The following is a 20,490-nucleotide window of genomic DNA, read 5'->3' as shown; positions in this document are numbered from 1 at the left end:
TTTAGTAATTACATGTATTTACTAGTTGTTTCAGTGATTACTGGTATTCACTGATTTTTTTTGTCATTTTTACAGCTATTTACTAACTTGATATTTTTGTTGAAAGTAAAAGAGTAGGTATTTTAGGGATAAATTAATTAAGGATTAAGGAATATAAGGTACATCTAAAGTGTATACTATTTAGTGTTTGTGAACTTAAACTGCAAAATGATTGTTTTAACAGTTTTGAAACTCCCTAAAAATCATTTTCAGCATGCAAGACAATGATATCGATACACTATTGAAAATGCATTAAATTGTGAGAAGTTTATAGGCAACTTCGTCACCTCTTTTTGCTGATAGACATTCTATAATGCCAAATTTGTTTGAATAATCTTGATAGTTCTTAAAATCTCATAATTTTTTTTAAATCTAAATCTCCATCAGGCATACTTGCCCAATGACACAAGTTCATTAAATTTTATTTACAAAATATGTTTATTTAACTTGAAGACTTCTTTTGTTAGACTGTTGCGATGAAGTTGACATTCTTCACAAACAAATTTATACACTTTGATGGTGTTAAGAGTCACATTTCATATTTCTGTGTTTCTCTTTTTTATGAGTTTTTCAAGAACTCCACACCTAGGCTTCAAAACCTGCAACAACATTTTATCGTCGTTTTTACTTGTATAAGAATCATCTTTTTGTGGATTGTATAAGTCAACTAATTGGTCCAATACCCCTTTTGTTTTACACTCAGTGTTGTCATTCTGTTTATTTTTGTTAAAACTGCGATTATTGTCGCAAAAGCGAGACTTAACAAACCATTCTGTCGTCAGTAGCGTCCACAAATATTCACTATGTGGAATTTAAAGTTCTTCACATTTTGACAGCTTTCTTAAATTATCCTGGATTTCCATTAAACTTGAATAGAAGCTTGTTTATGATCATAAGATAATTTTCAAGAAGTAAATTTTGTAAAAATAAATTTATTTTTTTCCGTATTTTACCTATAAATGGACTTAGTTTTTATGTCCGTTAACATTACATTCACACTGTGGTAAAGTTTTTAGACATATATTTATTAATAGTATCGGAGGCACATGTCTGTGTTTGTTTATGTTCAACACGTGTTGATGAGCACATGGTATAATCAAAATATCCTGGATTGCTACCAAGCTTGGACAGAAGCTTCCTATGATCATAAGATAATACCCATAAGTAAAGTTGGTGAAAAGATCTTTTTCGTATATTACTTATTAATGGATTTCGGTTTTTTTCAGTTAATATGACATACACGCTTCAGTTTTTATTAAACATTTATAAGATTTCATAAACCATCCTGGATTTTAACCAAATTTGGTTCTTACAGTACTTGTCAAAAGATAGTTTCTGGAGGAAAATTTTAATATTTTTTTCCCATTTTTATTGAGCCTGAGACTAACACTTTTTAAGAGTACTCATTGATCTTTGGTTGGTACATGTACAACCATAAATGTTGATCAGCTGACCATTTACAACATTCTTTTAACAGTTAGTAAACAGGTGTAAAAATTCATTTTAAAATTAGTAATTACTGGTAATAACTGGGCTGTGTCAGGAATTACTTGCATTTACTAAGTGCATTGGGGATTACATGTTATTCTTAAATTTTAGTAATTACATGTAATTCCTAATTTCACCTCTTTACTGTAACATATATAAACGTTTTTGAAATTCCGTTTATAAATGTAGACAATAACCAATGAATATTTTTTCTAGTAAAGTTATTTCCAAGAAAGTAAGAAGGAAGAACTTATTGGTAAACTATTAATAATTGTGTTTAGTTCCATGTCGACATGTCTCATTTAAGTATCATATTACCTACTGACATTATAAAATTACCTATTTAATCAATAATTTAAATAACAAATATTGAGACTCAGTTTTATTTAGATCACAATACCTGTGACAAAGTAAGAGGTTTTAATATACGTGTCATTAACTCAGAGTCAGGTCAATCTGAATTATTGTGATTTAGTCTCCTTTACTACATGACTTGTGTGAAATCCGTCTGTGAAGTTTCACGGATATGGCCTGAAACTGTAGGATTTGCTGTTATAAATCTGATTAACATACAACTCATAAACCAAACTTTAGTAAAAAGGTTCTGACAACACATTCCCAAACATTCGTTGAACAGAAAGTGAAATGGACGAAAGTAAAATGAGTGTAAGCAAGCATAAGAGGTTCCATATTTCAATCAGATTGTGATTGTGATTACACAAACTACTCAGTTTTTTGCAAAGTTATCTGAAATATTATTTAGTTCCCACGTTCTGAAAAGGGAAAACAATCATCAAATAATTCCATAGTATCAGGTGCACAACTTTGATATAATTGTCATGTTGGTGCGAGGTTTCATGATCTTGGTTAAAATATGTAGGTAGGGTTGATTACACTATTTATGTATGAAATTTCGCTATATTTGCAGTTTATCATAATACTATAAGCTGTGTTTTGATTTTGTCCATCCAGACCCAAAATATATAATAAAAGGAAAAGCTTAATATTATTTTATTATTTTCAACATTTTTATTTTGAAGTAAAACATTTTCTTACACGCATGTGACAATGATGTATGAGACCTACTCTTAAATAAAACATGAACATAGTTAAACAATTGAACATTCTGAATGATATAACTGACTTGTTCAAAGGTCATCAAATTCAGTATCATCTTGAGGGCTGAGGCCAAAAGTTGAGTTTAAAATTTGATCACAGCAGTATGCATCATGTTACAGTATAATATGGTCATGATAGTAATGACGAAACATACAAAATAATCAGTTATCACAAGTCTGTGTAGTCAGATAAAGATTCCTATTTGAAATTTCAATAATATGACATTGAAATCTAGGGGCTCAACATCACTCTCCTTTGAATATTTTTTTTGTAGTTTTTCTCTTTAAAAAATTAAAACCGTACAAAAATTTCACAGAAACCTATGAAAACTAATCTTGGAATGAAAAAAAGGTGATTTTATGAATCCTTCCTTGAACCTTTCCTCTTGTACACACCCACATTATTTCCAAATTCATACTACACAAATACTTGTACCAAAATCATGTCCTTATAAAAAACTCAATGCATTATGTTATTTTTATATCTCAACTTAATGTTGATAGTTTAATCAAAGGACAAACAATACTAAAATGCAAAATTCTCAATAGAGAAAAAAAACATGCAAGTTAACTGAATTGTCTAAACACAGATACAGCATGTTATCAACATAAGCTGACATTACTACAAATCATTATTTCATATAAGAATCAGTACATATAATAGTATAAATGTTTTTGGTAAAATATTCATCCGTCACTACTTGAACTGCTGTTGTTATGCCGACTCTTCTTTTCATGTTTATGATGATGGTGTTTTTTATGTTTCTGCAAATTAAAAATATGAAATAACAAAATTAAATTGTGTTCAGCAAGCAAGGGTATGCAGGTGTACTATATATAATTATCTATTAAGTTGATGTTGTGATAGAAAGGAAGCAACAATCAAATAATCATGAGAGATGTAACCATTTTCAAAACTGTAATAAGGTCCAAAAATCAGCACATATTCTGACACAACAATCATATTTCCATAATAAGGACATATTCTGACACAACAATCATATTTCCATAAATCAGCACATATTCTGACACAACAATCATATTTCCATAATCAGCACATATTCTGACACAACAATCATATTTCCATAATCAGCACATATTCTGACACAACAATCATATTTCCATAAATCAGCACATATTATGACACAACAATCATATTTCCATAATCAGCACATATTGTGACACAACAATCATATTTCCATAATCAGCACATAGTGTGACACAACAATCATATTTCCATAAATCAGCACATATTCTGACACAACAATCATATTTCCATAAATCAGCACATATTCTGACACAACAATCATATTTCCATAAATCAGCACATATTCTGACACAACAATCATATTTCCATAAGTTCATAACTAAGCTTTTTTTTTTATAACTTTGTGATATTTCATTCAATCTTTGGCCCATTATATGAAATAGCTATAATATCTGGAAATAAATCATGCCTGGAAAATCAATCTCACATTGACCTTCAACATCTCCTTTGAACTTGAATATATTGGAGGTTTTTAAAAATAGTTCAGTAATTATTGAAAACATGTCGGACCATAACATTTTATCTTAAACTTCTAAGTTTACTAGTTTTGCCATATTATTCAATCTCAGCAGAAAGTTCTGGTTTTGATATTTCAATCTATTCCACTTAACATATATACAACTCTGTATCATTCTTTTTGACTTTTGACTTTTGAATGATCAGTGAAACATGTGATCCCTTTGATACTTTAAAACTTGATATAGCTATTTCACCCTTCAAACAATAACCTACCTTTTTATGAGATTTTTCTGTTTCATCTTCTGATAAGGAATCACTATGGCGATGTTTCTTAGATTTCTTTGCTTTTTTTTCTTTCTTTTCTTTCTGTGTAATGAAAAGTTATCTATAATAACATGTTGATTTTTACGAAATTTCTTTACTGTTAACCAACTGATTCTTATCATGCTTATGAGTGATTTAATGTCACAATTTTTGCGAGTAGAAAAATAACACAAATGGAACCTGTAGCCAAAACAATTTGGAAAATTTCAAAAGTTAACTGTAGTAAAGTTGGAAAGAGAGGTCTAAAGCAAAAAAAAAGTATGCTGAAAATAATAAGTTGCTTTCTAGTATATTCTTTCTGGATTTTACCATGAAACTGTTTCAACACTTTTCTATTCAGACTTCTTCTTTCCGTAGAAAATATTCCTGTATATAGCCTCACTTATCAAAACTTAACACCATCATGATCAATTTTGACAAAATCTAAGATATCAGTAAAAAACAGTTTAACTCATCATATATATGAAATACACCTTAGTGCATTGGAATTCAAAGAGAGATACAAATTATTTTGAGATGGCAATTTCAAACTTCACCTTGTTTGATCAAAGCAAATACAAACTGATATGGATATCAGATGATCACGTGAAAAAAAACACCATTTTGAAAACTAATACCCCAGTCCCACTAGGCCACGATCGCACTACGTGCTGTGAAAAAAATGCAAATTTTGATGATCGTAGTACGATCGTGTAGATCGCAGTAAGGTCGTATCACGGTCGTGGTGAGGTCTTCAAGAGTCAAGATCGTGATGAGCGTGGCAAACTTTGAACATGTTCAAAACAATCGTGGTGCGGTTGCGACGAAATCAGGTCGTAGTAGAAGCGTAGTGAGAGCGCACTGAGATCGTAGTAAGATCGCTATACCATCGTAGTGAGAGCGTAGCGAAAGCGTGATTCTATTCGGAAAAACTGCGCTACGATCTCATTGCGACGTTATTACGACCATCACGTTCTTACCGCGACCAAACTACGATTCCACTACAACTATACCACGCTGTTCACGACCATAGTACGATTCTAGCACGCCCTTGCCGTCCTCATCACTCTCTTCTTACGACCTAACTACGTTCATACTACGACCATTATTCTCATTGTCATTTTCCCATAAAATATATGAATTCTCTCCAGGTTTTGTTTGTATGTATGTAATTGGGACTTCTTGTCCATTTTCTCTAACGGCTCAACCATGGTTCTTGTTTTCATATAGATTAGACCGTTGGTTTTCCTGTTTGAATGGTTTTCCACTAGTAATATTTGGGGCCTTTTATATCTTGCTGTTCGGTGTAAGCCAAGGCTCCGTGTTGAAGGCCGTATCTTGGCCTATAATTGTTACTTTTAAAAATTGTTACTTGGATTGAGAGTTGTCTCATTGGAACTCATACCACATCTTCTTATATCTATTGACCCATCTGTTTCATATCTGATATCGTTCACTAAAATATCGTCATTTCAGCTTTATGGACCAGCAATAGGTTGTAATTTAGGTCGGATTGGTCGGTCCGACATCTCTACTTGATCAAGATTCGTTACTATGATATCATAGCTCCATCTGCCTCTACATCAACCCTAACACCACGCCCACGTGTTCTAGAAGATTTTGATGGCATGACTGTATTTTTTTTTCGAGAAATCTACATATTAATCAGAAATAGAACTGAAGGAATGATACTGTATTGATATGGAACACGATGTTGACGTTATTGCCGAGAGCGTAGTAAGATCGCGGTTTGAACGTAGTGTAATCGTGGTAAGAACGTGCTATTATCGCAGTAGAAGCGTGGTAAGATTGTGTTGCAATCGGATAACTCGTGGTATGGTCGTAGTGAGAACGTGATCAGCGTAGAAAGATCTTGATAAGCGTAGTAAGGTCGCAGAATAAGCGCGGTGAGAACGTGTTATAATCATAGCGGGATCGTTGTGGAAGCGTAATGAGGACGTAGTAGCATCGTGAAAGCAACAAAAATTTACATTTTCATGCCGCTCATACCTCGACCTCAGCACGATCTGAATTTAATTTAGATCGCGGTGAGCGTGGTGCGATCGTGGTCTAGTGGGACTGGGGCTTAACAATGTTATTTAGATGAACAGAAAGAGTTGGAAATGTAGTCCTAAATATGTAATAAAGTTTACATTCCGATCTTTTTTTAGTCCTTCAATGTATTTTACAGTTCTGACACTGAAATTTTACTGAAGGTTGTATAGATGTCTTTCGCAATCTTGATTTGTAAAACTAGAGGCAGAGAGCCTGTGTCGCTCACCTTGGTCTATGTGAATATTAAACAAAGGATGCAGAAGGATTCATGACAAAATTATGTTTTTGTGATGGTGAAGTGTTTGTACATCTTATTTTACTGAACATTCTTGCTGTTTACAATTATTTCTATCTATGTTGAACTTGGCCCAGTAGTTTCAGTGGAAAATGTTAGCAAAAATTTACAAATTTCATGAAAATTGTTAAAAATTGACTATAAAGGGCAATAACTCCTAAAGGGGTCAACTGACCATTTTGGTCATATGATTTATTTGTAGATCTTACTTTGCTGAACAGTATTGCTGTTTACAGTTTATCTCTATCTATAATAATATTCAAGATAATAACCAAAAACTGCGAAATTTCCCTAAAATTACCAATTCAGGGGCAGCAACCCAACAACAGGTTGTTGGATTCATCTGAAAATTTCAGGGCAGTGAGATCTTGCCTAGATAAACAATTTTACCACTTGTCAGATTTGGTCTAAATGCTTTGGTTTTGAGTTATAAGCCAAAAACTGCATTTTACCCCTATGTTCTATTTTTAGCCATGGCAGCCATCTTGATTGGTTGGCCGGGTCACGCCACACATTTTTTAAACTAGGTACCCCAATGATGATTGTGGCCGAGTTTGGTTTTATTTGGCCTAGTAGTTTCAGAGGAGAAGATTTTTGTAAAAAATTACTAAGATTAACGAAAAATGGTTAAAAATTGACTATAAAGGGCAATAACTCCTAAAGGGGTCAAATGACCATTTTGGTTATGTTGACTTATTTGTAGATCTTACTTTGCTGAACATTATTGCTGTTTACAGTTTATCTCTATCTATAACTAGAGGCTCTAAAGAGCCTGTGTCGCTCACCTTGGTCTATGTGAATATTAAACAAAGGAAGCAGATTGAAAATTGACTACAAAGGTCAATAACTCCTACAGGGGTCAATTGACCATTTCGTTCATGTTGACTTATTTGTAGATCTTACTTTGCTGAACATTATTGCTGTTTACAGTTTACCTATATCTATAATAATATTCATTTGATGGCCAGGTCACCGGACACATTTTTTAAACAAGAAACCCCAAAGATGATTGTGGCCAAGTTTGGATCAATTTGGCACAGCAGTTTCAGAACAGAAGATCTTAGTAAAAGATATATAAAATTTACGAAAAATGGTTAAAAATTTACTTTAAAGGGCAATAACTCCTAAAGAGGTCAACTGACCATTTTGGTCATGTTGACTTATTTGTAAATCTGACCTTGCTGAACATTATTGCTGTTTACAGTTCACCTATATCTATAATAATATTCAATATAATAACCAAAAACAGCAAAATTTCCTTAAAATTACCAATTCAGGGGCCGCAACCCAAAAACAGGTTGTCCAATTCATCTGAAAATTTCATGGCAGATAGATCTTCACCTGATTAACAATTTTACCCACGTCAGATTTGCTCTAAATGCTTTGGTTTTTGAGTTATAAGCCAAAAACTGCATTTTACCCCTATTTTCTATTTACAGCCATGGCGGTCATCTTGGTTAGTTGGTGGGGTCATCGGACACATTTTTTAAACTAGATACCCCAATGATGATTGTGGCCAAGTTTCAAATAATTTGGCCCAGCAGTTTCAGAGGAGAAGATTTTTCTAAAAGATTACTAAGATTTACGAAAAATGGTTAAAAATTAACTATAAAGGGCAATAACTCCTAAAGTGGTCAACTGATCATTTTGGTCATGTTGACTTATTTGTAGATCTTACTTTGCTGAACATTATTGCTTTTTACAGTTTATCTCTATCTAAAATAATATTCAAGATAATAACCAAAAACAACAAAATTTCCATAAAATTACCAATTCAGGGGCAGCAACCTAACAACGGAATGTCAGATTCATCTGAAAATTTCAGGGCAGATAGATCTTAACCTGATTAACAATATTACCCCATATCTGATTTGCCCTAAATGCTTTGGTTTTTGAGTTATAAGCCAAAAACTGCATTTTACCCCTATGTTCTATTTATAGCCATGGCGGCCATCTTGGTTAGTTGGCGGGTCACCGGACACAATTTCTAAACTAGATACCCCAATGATGATTGTGGCCAAGTTTGGTTTAATTTGGCCTAGTAGTTTCAGAGGAGAAGATTTTTGTAAAAGTTAACACAGGACGACGACAACGGACGACGACGCCGGACGCCGGACGCCTGACGCCGGACGCCAAGTGATGAGAAAAGCTCACTTGGCCCTTTGGGCCAGGTGAGCTAATAATATTCAAGATAATAAGTGAAAATGGACAAAATTTCCATAAAATTACCAATTCAGGGGCAGCAACCCAACAACAGGTTGTCCGATTCATCTGAAAATTTTAAGACAGATAGATCTTGACCTGATTAACAATTTTACCTCATGTCAGATTTGTTCTAAATGCTTTGGTTTTTGAGTTATAAGCCAAAAACTGCATTTTACCCCTGTGTTCTATTTTTAGCCATGGCGGCCATCTTGGTTGGTTTGACGGGTCACGCCACACATTTTTTTAACTAGATACCCTAATGATTATTGTGTCCAAGTTTGATTTAATTTGGCCCAGTAGTTTTGGAGGAGAAGATTTTTGTAAAAGTTAACGACAACGACGACGGCGACGACAGACGACAAGTGATGAGAAAAGCTCACTTGGCCCTTCGGGCCAGGTGAGCTAAAAAAGAGAACCTAAGGTCCAGATTTTCTATCAAGTTAGCAAAATTTGATGCAGGAATGCAGATTTCTAATTAGAATTTTCTTTAAAAGAACTAATTTCTAAGAATATAACTTAAAGGTGTCACACCACCAATTAAAAGTCCCTATCTGTTCAACCAAATTTTGCAATTTTCACAGCTTTCTAAATATTTTACCTTAAGTTTAACTTCATAGAAACTAGGTATATCCTGAATTGTACAGGTGTCACCTTTCTGCATGGCAATTATCAACATACATTCGAAATCATATAAGAAAAAAGAGAGCTCCCAAAAAGAGGTACCACTAAAACTAACCCCTGGTTTTCAGTATACCATGGAGCGCATTAATCCTCAATTTCAAATGCAAATATCTACACAGGTAAAAATGGTCTTCATAAATTCAACAACAAATGGAAGTTTTTAACGACCTTGACTGGCTATACAGCCCTTGCACGGTTGGTTCCTAAATTTCTCTTTCAACAAAAAATTCATTTCTGCAAATTTTTTGGTTAGTTTAGGTGAACAATGAAATCAAATACACTAATTTTTGTCCGAGTAGGCCTACTTTCACATATGTTCTAAATTTGAGGGAGTAATTGGTGGTATGACACCTTATAGTTAATAATATTTTTACAAGTGTTGATTATTTTAGGTTGTTTTTAAATGTTTAGCATTTTAAGGGGAGGTAACTCTAAAACTGCATTTTCTGAAGGAATCTACATGGAATTTTCCTATTTTGTATTTTAGCCGAAAAATCGTATGGTGACCCTACCTTTTCTTTTGATATTCTCAAAGCATTGTCTGAAAGCTATCTTTTCCTAATTTATTTTAAACTTCTATTATTTAGTTTAGTTTTTAATCACAATATTGCGTTTTTCCCCGTATAATCCATACAAAATGTGTCAGATTGTCACAAACTGTAGCTTGAGAAAATGCGCAGTGACCTATCGTTTATATTATATTTTTGACCATATATCAATAGATACAACGTTTTGGCAAAGTATGAACAAATTCTATCATTTTAATTTTAGACTCCCATACCACCTTAATGATGATGAGGATTAAAACTACATTCTATGGATTTATTTATTTTTGAGGGTACCAAATTTAGTGGATTAAAGAAAACTAGCATTTTCATGGATTTTGAATTTTCCTTGTTTTGGCAAAGTCTGCATACATTCCTTTAGATAACTAGTAGTTCATTGAACATTTAATTTCGTGGATCCACTATACCCACGAAAAATTGGTCTCCAAGGAATATTAATGAATCCACAGTATACAACTTGCTGATTCAATATTACAATCATATATACATATTGTATTCCTATTTGTATGTTCTAACGTATTACACAACACATAGAACATGAAAAGTATGTTTATTTAACCTGTAATTAGACATATGATATGGTGCTGGTGTGAAGTTTTAAAATATTGAGTGAGAGTATATTGATTCAGTAACTATCTACTATGTACACCTCAACTATAAATGCAAAATACTTCTGCAGTCATAACTCTTTTATGTCTCAGCCAATCTTTTACCAAATGATGAAATGTAAGTAAAATAAGTGTTGACCTTTTTTCTTTTCCTGCTAGATGAAGTATCTGTTTCTTTACTAGGTGAAATAACTTCATCTTCTGGAATTAGTTCATACGCCTTGCCTCCTTTTGCATGGAAACAGTCTTGAGCCAAATGTCCTACAAAAAACATGAAGGTAGTAAATTTCCTCTTATATTTATCTTTGTAACTTGGATACTATGTTTCAAAGAGAAGGTACACCAAATTGGTAGTTGGTATTTGAGAAAGACTCCATATAACAAAGTTCATATGAAATAAATTTTACAGATTAACAGAGAAAATATTTATAAGGGCAAAAAAAAACTGAATACCAATAACTTATAAAAGTTGAAAGCTGTACTGTGACATTGAGATTAGTTTGCTTGGGTATTTTCCTGTGTATGAAGTAATTTTGCGTCATGAAATTTTCAGGTATTTTTTTTAACCAACTAATATCAACAAATACTTCCATAACTTATTTTTTAAAACAGATTTTTGAAGCTATTTATATGAAAAAGAGCTTAATCGAAATTGACTGACAGAGGACCAATGCTACAGCTTACAGTGGGGTTTGTTCATCAATGTAGGCTATATGGTGACCAATTATTATTTTTTCATCCCTTGATCATTGGTAAATAGTTGTCTAGGTTGCATCTAATTATTTTTATACAGCGAGATATCTTATACTTTGTTATTGATTAGATAAGAGAAAAACAACCGAACAAATATGTAAATAAACTTGCACTCTAAGAATTAGACAGAGTGAAGTTTTTAAGCAGTGAAGTTTTAAAGTTCCAACTTTTCAAATTTTGTGATCATTTATTTTAGTGAAAAATATTACCATGGCCACCACACTTCTTGCATGTTGTATCAAAGACAGCACCCAATTCTATTTTTGCTCTCTCACTCCGAAATCCTTTCCTATTTTTTCTTTCATCCAAACTGAAAATATGCATATAGAAAATTGAACCAACCATATAAGTATGAATATAATAAGCAGATGTGACAAGAGTACATGAAAGGCCTTTTTGCATGATAAATTTGTTGCAAGAACAAATTGCAATATTAAGAAGTCTAATCAGAAGTTAGTAAAATGGCTTTGTAAAAAACATTTTTTGTACATAAATTAGGCTGTTAATTTTTCTATGGTTTCAGTTACAATGGAAAATGACAAAAAAATCTTTAGGGTAGGCTATTATTTAGGCTAAAAAGTAGGGTATGAAGGGTGACTGGAACCACACATATATTTTTTTATTTGGCCTTATGAAATTATGCCAACCTTTTGTCCTGAAAACTGTGAAAAGTCAAATTCATGTGGACCAGATAGTTGTCTGATGGCCAAGGGCTACTTTAATTTCTTGGTTTCAACCAGCCCCAACACCCAATTTCAAATCAATTAAAAGAAAGATAACTCTTACCTAAGTTGAACATTTTCTGCATCCTCATCTTTACCAGTGGTTTGGTTGATAACCTTCATAGACAGTCCAATCTTATCTCCCTGAATATATAACTCATAACTAAAATATATACATTATATAATACATCAGTAACTTACAGTCCAATCTTATCTCCCTGAATATATAACTCATTACTAAAATATACACAATTATAGAACTTACAGTCCAATCTTATCTACCTGAATATATAACTCATTACTAAAATATATACAATTAAATATTACATCAGTAGCAATAAAAAAATTATTATGAGTGTGTCAGCATCTTCTACCATGAATTAACCCATCAAAACAACATTTGATACAAAAATTTAACAATACTTTTAGATATTTGGATGATATATTGGCTCTCAATAATGACGACTTCAGTATGTATACTAAAGACATTTATCCTGTAGAACTTACTTTAAATAAAGCTAATGATAACAATGACCACTGCCCTTTCCTCGATCTTGATATCTATATCATAAACGGGAAGCTTAATACAAAAATTTATGATAAAAGAGATGATTTTTCATTTCCTATTGTTAATTATCCATTTTTAGATGGTGACGTTCCCTTGTCACCATCTTATGGTGTTTATATATCTCAACTTGTACGATTCGCTCGTGTATGTAACAACGTATTAGATTTTAGCGAGAGAAATTTATGTATTACTGAAAAATTATTACACCAGTGTTTTCGATATCACAAACTGGTCAAAACATTTACTTAATTTTATCACCGGTATAAGGAAATAATTCGTAAATATAACTCAACATGCAGACATCTTATACGTTCAGGTATTTCACATCCAAAATTTTATGGAAATATTCTTTATAAAGCACAAAAATGTCAGTATTCTCCTCAGAAACTAACAAAACCTTTAAATAGACTTATTAAAAGGGGATATAGCTACGATACTGTTGTCAGGTCATTAAAGATTGCATATTTCGGCTTTAACATTGATTCACTGATAGGGTCTTTGCATCGGAACTAAACACATTTATTTCTAAAATCAAAGTGATGGATATCACTCATGGAAAGATTAGAACAGTAGTTTGAATCATTTCATATTAAGATATCGTGGGGAAAAATGAACATTTATAAAGCACTATTGCATTTACAGCAGGTTTTTAGAAGGAAACTAGCTTTTCCAGTATGAGGATAAAATGAGCTCAAATTAAATAATATGGGTCTCTAAATTTGCACAACTTTATTTAAACTGCAGTTTATATCTTATCGAAATTATGTTGCCGATTCCGAACATGTTTAAAAAAAAAAAAAAAAATGCAAAAATTCTTCTAGTAATTAAATGCTACCAACTTACTATCCTTGAAAGACATAATTTTTTTACCAACAGCTGAAAGCCTTAAAGTGCCAACAAAAATAATCTAAAAATGTTGTTTTAGGGCATTTTGTAAGTTGAAACAGAGGCCATATATGGCATTGAAGATTAAAAGTTTTAGAGTGCCTTTTGATCAAATTTTAAAGTATTTTTCAACACAGGGCATTTTCAATTTTATTTTTCAACGTAAACCAATTAAAAAACGTATTTTATTGAAATGTGGGTTCTTTCTTGATTGCAAAAATATATATTTACTTCTAATAAAAATTCAAATGACTAAAATAGACATAATGATTGATGGGAAATAAACTAATAAACAATGGTTTGTTATCATTAAAATTTTATAAATTTTAAAACTGTTTCAAGCAAATTCCTGATACAAAAAGTGAATCTAAATTGTTAATTAATTACAGATGATTATTGGAAATTTATCAAGTTAATTATAGGCCTTACTTGAATACCTTTTATATATTCATATTTATATTCATATTTCACTTTTTTAAGATCTTGTTAATCCATTTATCATTTATCTTTCAGATATAATTTACAGAATCACTTTATGTAATGTAGATCAAAAGTAATTGGCAATAAATAAATCTATCATCCTTATAAATATCAAACATCTAAATATACACATTTGTGTATTCAATTATGAGGTCAAATACTTGTGTATTAAAAATTAGACGCATATAGGAGTGGTCTGTATAATTATGTAAGACTGAGGTTGATAGGTGATGTGGTCAATTTGATTAGCAGTTTAGGAGGTGGGGCATTGTAATTAAAGGTCCACCTTGTCTCTGATTGTTTAGTGATAATGACAGTTGTCAATCATACTAGTTGAATCAATACACACTTACCTAATCAAAATGTTTTTAAAAAAGCCTGCACATCAACACACCTTAATGACATACATTCTTGAATGAACTGCTCCAATAATATACCCATTTTTTTCAGTTCATATGTGTTTTATGTGCACATACATGAGAACCATAGGGACCTATATTTTAGTGAGAATACATTTAGTAACAGAAGCTAACCTGTCCTGGTGTTAGGGAGGGTGGTGCCTAAGTAAAGATTTAGAACAAGTTCTAATCTTTCCAAAAACAGTTGTTGGCATGACACGTGTTATGTTCTTCTCATATATTTTATGATAGTATGATACTAAACCCCTAACGGGAGGGATTGTACCTGATATTCATATGATGAAGACATAATCTTTCAATCAGTTTAATTGAGGTCTGGAGCTGGCATGTCAGTTAACTGCAAGTAGTCTGTTGTTATTTATGTATTATTGTCATTTTATTTATTTTCTTTTGTTACATCTTTTGACATCGGACTCGGACTTCTCTTGAACTGAATTTTAATGTGCGTATTGTTATTCCTTTACTTTTCTACATTGGCTAGAGGTATAGGGGGAGGGTTGAGATCTCATAAACATGTTTAACCCCGCCGCAATTTTGCGCCTGTCCCAAGTCAGGAGCCTCTGGCCTTTGTTAGTGTTGTATGATTTTAAATTTTAGTTTCTTGTGTATAATTCGGAGTTTAGTATGACGTCCATTATCACTGTACTATTATGCATATTTTAGGGGCCAGCTGAAGGACACCTATTGGTGCGGGAATTCTCGCTACATTGAAGACCCATTGGTTGCCTTCGGCTGTTGTTTGCTCTATGGTCGGGTGGTTGTCGCTTTGACATATTCACCATTTCCTTTCTCAATTTTATTTCACAAAATTCTTTTAGAAAAAATGTTATGTTTTCAGTTTTTGAAATTATGTTGCTCACATTTGAAGATTGTATTATTTATTCTAAGATTACGAACCTTTTGTCAGTCAAGTTTTTATTTTTAGTTAATTTGACATTGTCTAGTGATTTAAAAATCAATGGGATGTTATATATTGAGTAAGTCAGAATTAAAATAAGCAGTATTCAAATATTCTTATAGACAAAAATAGGTCAAATTCTTTTCATAGCACATTCTTTTTAAAACTTTTCCCTGTTTACAGACCCAACTCAGGCTTCCCTCATCCTGGCACCTTGTTTCTTGACCCTCTTTTCCATGTTCCTTTACCCATGCCCAATCCCTCTGTTTTGTACACACTTGCTTGCTTTTTTGTCCTTTTGTTAAGGCCATGCTAATGTCTTTATTAACTTAGGGTTTTGAATGGTACCCATACAGCTTCTTAATCATCTAACTTATACATGTTATATACCTCTACTGACACAACTTTACAATACACCATCTCTCCAACAGCTAACATTTCTGAAGGGTCCTCCACCCTCTTAATCATTTAACTTATACATGTTATATACCTCTACTGATACAACTTTACAATACACCATCTCTCCAACAGCTAACATTTCTGAAGGGTCCTCCACCCTCTTAATCATTTAACTTATACACGTTATATACCTCTACTGATACAACTTTACAATACACCATCTCTCCAACAGCTAACATTTCTGAAGGGTCCTCCACCCTCTTAATCATTTAACTTATACACGTTATATACCTCTACTGACACAACTTTACAATACACCATCTCTCCAACAGCTAACATTTCTGAAGGGTCCTCCACCCTCTTAATCATTAAACTTATACATGTTATATACCTCTACTGATACAACTTTACAATACACCATCTCTCCAACAGTTAACATTTCTGAAGGGTCCTCCACCCTCTTAATCATTTAACTTATACATGTTATATACCTCTACTGACACAACTTTACAATACACCATCTCTCCAACAGCTAACATTTCTGAAGGGTCCTCCACCCTAGCTTTAGACATCTGTGACTTATGCACCAGACCTTTATCAAGAAAAAGATGAAATATTATATTAAACTCATTTTATATATCAATAATAAATGCAAACTGAAGAAGAAAACTTGCAGGATACATGTTACTATCCTGAACCTTTTAAAATTGATATAAATACTTTAGGCCACACCAATTTGATTCCTTGTTCGACGGACCCCCCGCACCTATTTTTTTCAAAACAGGTTTTTTTTATTTTTATTATATTCCCGCATCCCGCATCCGGAAATGAAATCATGTCCATTTCCCGCACCGTTTTGTTTGTAAATATTATATAAAGATCTCAACATTTGTTTTTTAAAATCACAGTCTAGCCTTTATACACATGTATAACGATTTTAAACCTATAAGCACCCCACAACACTGTAAATATCTGCGATAATATTTGTTTCAGCATGAATCAAAGCGTGAGTGCTCCGATATAAATAGAAATATCAGTACAGAACAAAATGTTGGTTTCTTTCCCCCTAACTTATATTCCCTATAAAAAAAAGTTCGTTGTTAAAATAAAGTACAAAGAACTTCTGAAGGATTTGCCTTCAACTGCAATTATAATGTATGGTGACGGTCATACCCGCTGCAGGTTTGTGCACCTGTCCTGGTTGATTCAGAGACCTGTCGTTCAGCAGTTATCGTTTGTTGATGTGGTTCATTGGTATTTCCCTGTTTGGAAATATAATTTAATTAGATCGTTGGTTTTCCTGTTCGAATTGTGTACAATACTAAGTTGTGGTCCCTTATAGCTTGCTGGTTGGTCTTGATCAAAGCACTGTGTAAAAGGCCGTACTTTGACCTATGTTTGTTATTATCAGGTTGGGACCATCCCTCCCTCAGACAAGGGCCTTGAAGGGGTCATTTTACCATGTTTACTGTTCAATCTGTGCAAGTGTTGTAGAAAATAAAATAAAAATACTAAGGATTTGTACAAAACTTCTATACAAAACATTTGACAACTTAGAAATTTTTACTCAAAAAGAGGAGAAATACATTATATTTTAAACAACTTTTCTAAAAGAGGGATGGGTCCACTTATTTTGAATAATATTAAACTGTTAAAGTAATTGTGTTAACGTCAAGGAATATAAAAAAATTCTTGGACATTTTTTGACCATTTAAACCCAAATATTATAGTTCTTTGGGAAAATAAAAGCCCTTTTGTACTTTAAGTGTTTTTACAAAAAAAAATGTATAACTTTAATATTTTGACCCCTCATAAAAGGGATATTCATAACATTAAGGGGTTGTTCTGAACCTGATTATGACTTGGATGGAGAATTGTCTCATTGTCAGTCACACATACATAGACCAGATTTAATTTTTCAATTATTTTTGTTGAACAGGGAAAAAATACTTCATAAATTAAAGAAATGTCAAGGTACAAGTGATAAATCAAGTTTTAATATTGTCAAAACCTACTATTTTTTGTTTACAAGAAAAAAATATAATCGCTCGCCTTTACTTTTTAAGCTTCGCCTCAAAAATTTGCAAATTAAATATTTTTTTATTAAAATTTTCAAATCGCTCGCTCGCCCCAATTTTTGGAGTCCAAAAATCCGTAGAACAAGAAATTAAATTGGTGTGGCCTTGTCTCCTTATTTTGTAATAACTTTGTCCTTCGTCATATCTAGAATACTGAATTTATCATGATTTATAGCATGTGAGAAGAGTATATAAGTTCTTATACTGTCTGTTAATGTATTTGTTTGTTTGTAATGATCAAAGCATGTGGGAAGTTTATATGGTAGCCTTTCCAAAGGTGGGGTGCATGTAAATGTATCTCAGTCTACATGTATGATTTTCTATGTTGTTCTTTGTATTCTCTTGTTTGTCTTTCAATAAATTATTTGTTTTGTCATAGAGCTGTCAGTTTTTTTTCTTCAATTTATGGGTTTGAATGTCACTTTGGCAAATGTTTGGTATCTTTCTTCTCTTTTCACAAATTACAAACATGCATTAATTTTGTGTGTAACCAACCTTGCTTTCTGTAGCCTGGAATTTTAATAAAAGCTCCATAGGGTTGTAATGCTGCTACCTATTGAAAGAAATGTTACTGATTATGTGAACCTTAATAGAATAAAATACTAAAATTTTACTTACATGTTTAGTTTATACATATTATATTTGTAAAATGGATTAGACACAAGTAAATCATACTTACGAAGTCTTCTCCATAATACAATTTAAATTACAATAATAGAATAATATATAATGGACATGCAGTTTATAGAATATAATAGTCTGCGCTCACGCTACCAGGCGACTTGGGCAAAGAAGTCGCTCTCCTGACCGTCACATCGCTTTCCCCGACCCCCAAAAGCGAAGACAAGTCGCCCTGTTGTTTACGATACTGGCTTTCAGTCGCTTCCGTCATCAGACATTTTCAATTTTTACCAAGTTGATGAAACATCAACTTTTTAATGATAATTAAAGAAATTCAGACATAAACGATTTTGATAAAACCTCTTTTCAAAATTGAGCCTAGTTGGTACCTGGGAACAGTATATCTTTATTATATATGTTCCTGTTGGTACTAATTAATGCGGTGTGGTTAAATTCTTTTTCATAGGGGCAAGTTAGCAGACCTTTAAATTTTGAAATTTAACTCTTTTTCATTTATAAGACAAGTTCATAGAAAGAATTAACGATCATAGTAATCACTGTCATATATAGATGTCAACGCTTATGCATATAACATTTGTTATCATATATGTGTGTAATGTGTAGAATTGTGATAAATCAGCTGTACTGAATGAAACGAAGTTTTGCATGAATAAATCAGCTAGTGAAAGCAATGAAGTTAATATTAACCTCCCCATTGAACACTGAATAAAGGGCTGGTACATCTATGGGTCCACTAGAACTCCTTCTTTCCTTATATTTTGGTGGTGAGCTCATTTTTTGTTTATAGGATCATTTTGGACTGGGAAGGGAAACTCATTTGTTAACGTCGTACTGGTTCTTATTAATATATACCTCCTTTGTGGAGAACTACGGAAGACTGAATGCGCTATCGTAATATCTTTCCAAATAAGGCCGCCATACTCAAGTATCAAGAACTGTCATTATCTGTAACTCTCCCATGACGGACGCATTGAGAAATGACATCATTTTTGAAGAGGCATAACTTTTAAGTTCAAGATACATAAGATTTCATTAATAAAACAAACGAGGTAAAAAAGGAATGCATTCGGATTGCCTATGAGCATGATGATGAAACGTAAATGTACACAAATATGATCATTGATAAATTAAAAGAAATGGTTATCAATGCAGAAAATTAATTGATACAAAAGAATATCCTTTAAAGATAGATAACAAATATAAAATAAATTTGAGTCTAATAACAAGTTTTACGAACAAATTTTAGGCCCGATCGGTCCCTCCTTATGTGGTATATTTTGACCATCATTTATAGATCTGCATCTGTCTGTCTTATTAATAAATATGTGAGAAAGATTCAAATGCAAAGAAAACTTTAAAAAACCACGAAAAATAGACACGATAATCATCAAACAATTGATATTTCATAGTGTGTCTTTCTATGTTGTGATGTTGTACTATTGTTTCAGAAAAGGGAGAGGTTTGGTAGCATTAAAACTTTAAAATCAGCCGCAAATTTTTGCACCTGTCCTAAGTCAGGAATCTGATGTAAAGTGGTTGTCGTCTGTTTATGCAGGTCTTACGTGTTTCTCGTTTTTGTATATATTAGATCGTTGGTTTTCCTGTTTGAATGGTTTTACACTAGTATTTTTGGGGACCCTTTATAGCTAGATGTTCGGTGTGAGCCAATACTCCGTATTGGAGAGAATCTAGGTATAAAATAACTTCTATTAATAAACACCATAGAAGTGTCATTCATTGGTAGTAGTTTGACTAATTAAACTGGTAACAATGAAAGCTAA

The 20,490-nt window shown here is 32.5% G+C and overlaps 1 protein-coding gene across 1 annotated transcript; it reads right to left on the bottom strand.

Annotated features, from left to right (window-relative positions):
* Positions 1-2,985: 2,985 nt before the first annotated feature.
* LOC134683653 (zinc finger CCHC domain-containing protein 17-like) lies at positions 2,986-19,516 on the bottom strand. Its single transcript, XM_063542965.1, has 8 exons — positions 19,397-19,516; positions 18,563-18,620; positions 16,481-16,581; positions 12,405-12,484; positions 11,828-11,928; positions 11,005-11,126; positions 4,426-4,518; positions 2,986-3,410 (listed from the first exon to the last, which is right to left on the bottom strand). Exons 1-8 carry the CDS (start codon positions 19,481-19,483, stop codon positions 3,333-3,335), a joined length of 720 nt encoding a protein of 239 aa, XP_063399035.1. The 5' UTR covers positions 19,484-19,516; the 3' UTR covers positions 2,986-3,332.
* Positions 19,517-20,490: the final 974 nt, after the last annotated feature.

Source organism: Mytilus trossulus, chromosome 9, assembly GCF_036588685.1.
Source record: "Mytilus trossulus isolate FHL-02 chromosome 9, PNRI_Mtr1.1.1.hap1, whole genome shotgun sequence".
Classification (NCBI taxonomy): Eukaryota; Metazoa; Mollusca; class Bivalvia; order Mytilida; family Mytilidae; genus Mytilus; species Mytilus trossulus.
This window is presented reverse-complemented; position numbering and strand designations above follow the sequence as displayed.

Excerpts from the sequence above, each read along its gene's own strand:
- LOC134683653 (XM_063542965.1), bottom strand. The coding sequence starts at position 19,483 with ATGAGCTCACCACCAAAATATAAGGAAAGAAGGAGTTCTAGTGGACCC. Across the intron at positions 11,929-12,404 it reads GCAGAAAATGTTCAACTTAG|TTTGGATGAAAGAAAAAATA; the intron begins GTAAGAGTTATC and ends GCATATTTTCAG. Across the intron at positions 11,127-11,827 it reads CAAGAAGTGTGGTGGCCATG|GACATTTGGCTCAAGACTGT; the intron begins GTAATATTTTTC and ends TGTTTTTTGTAG.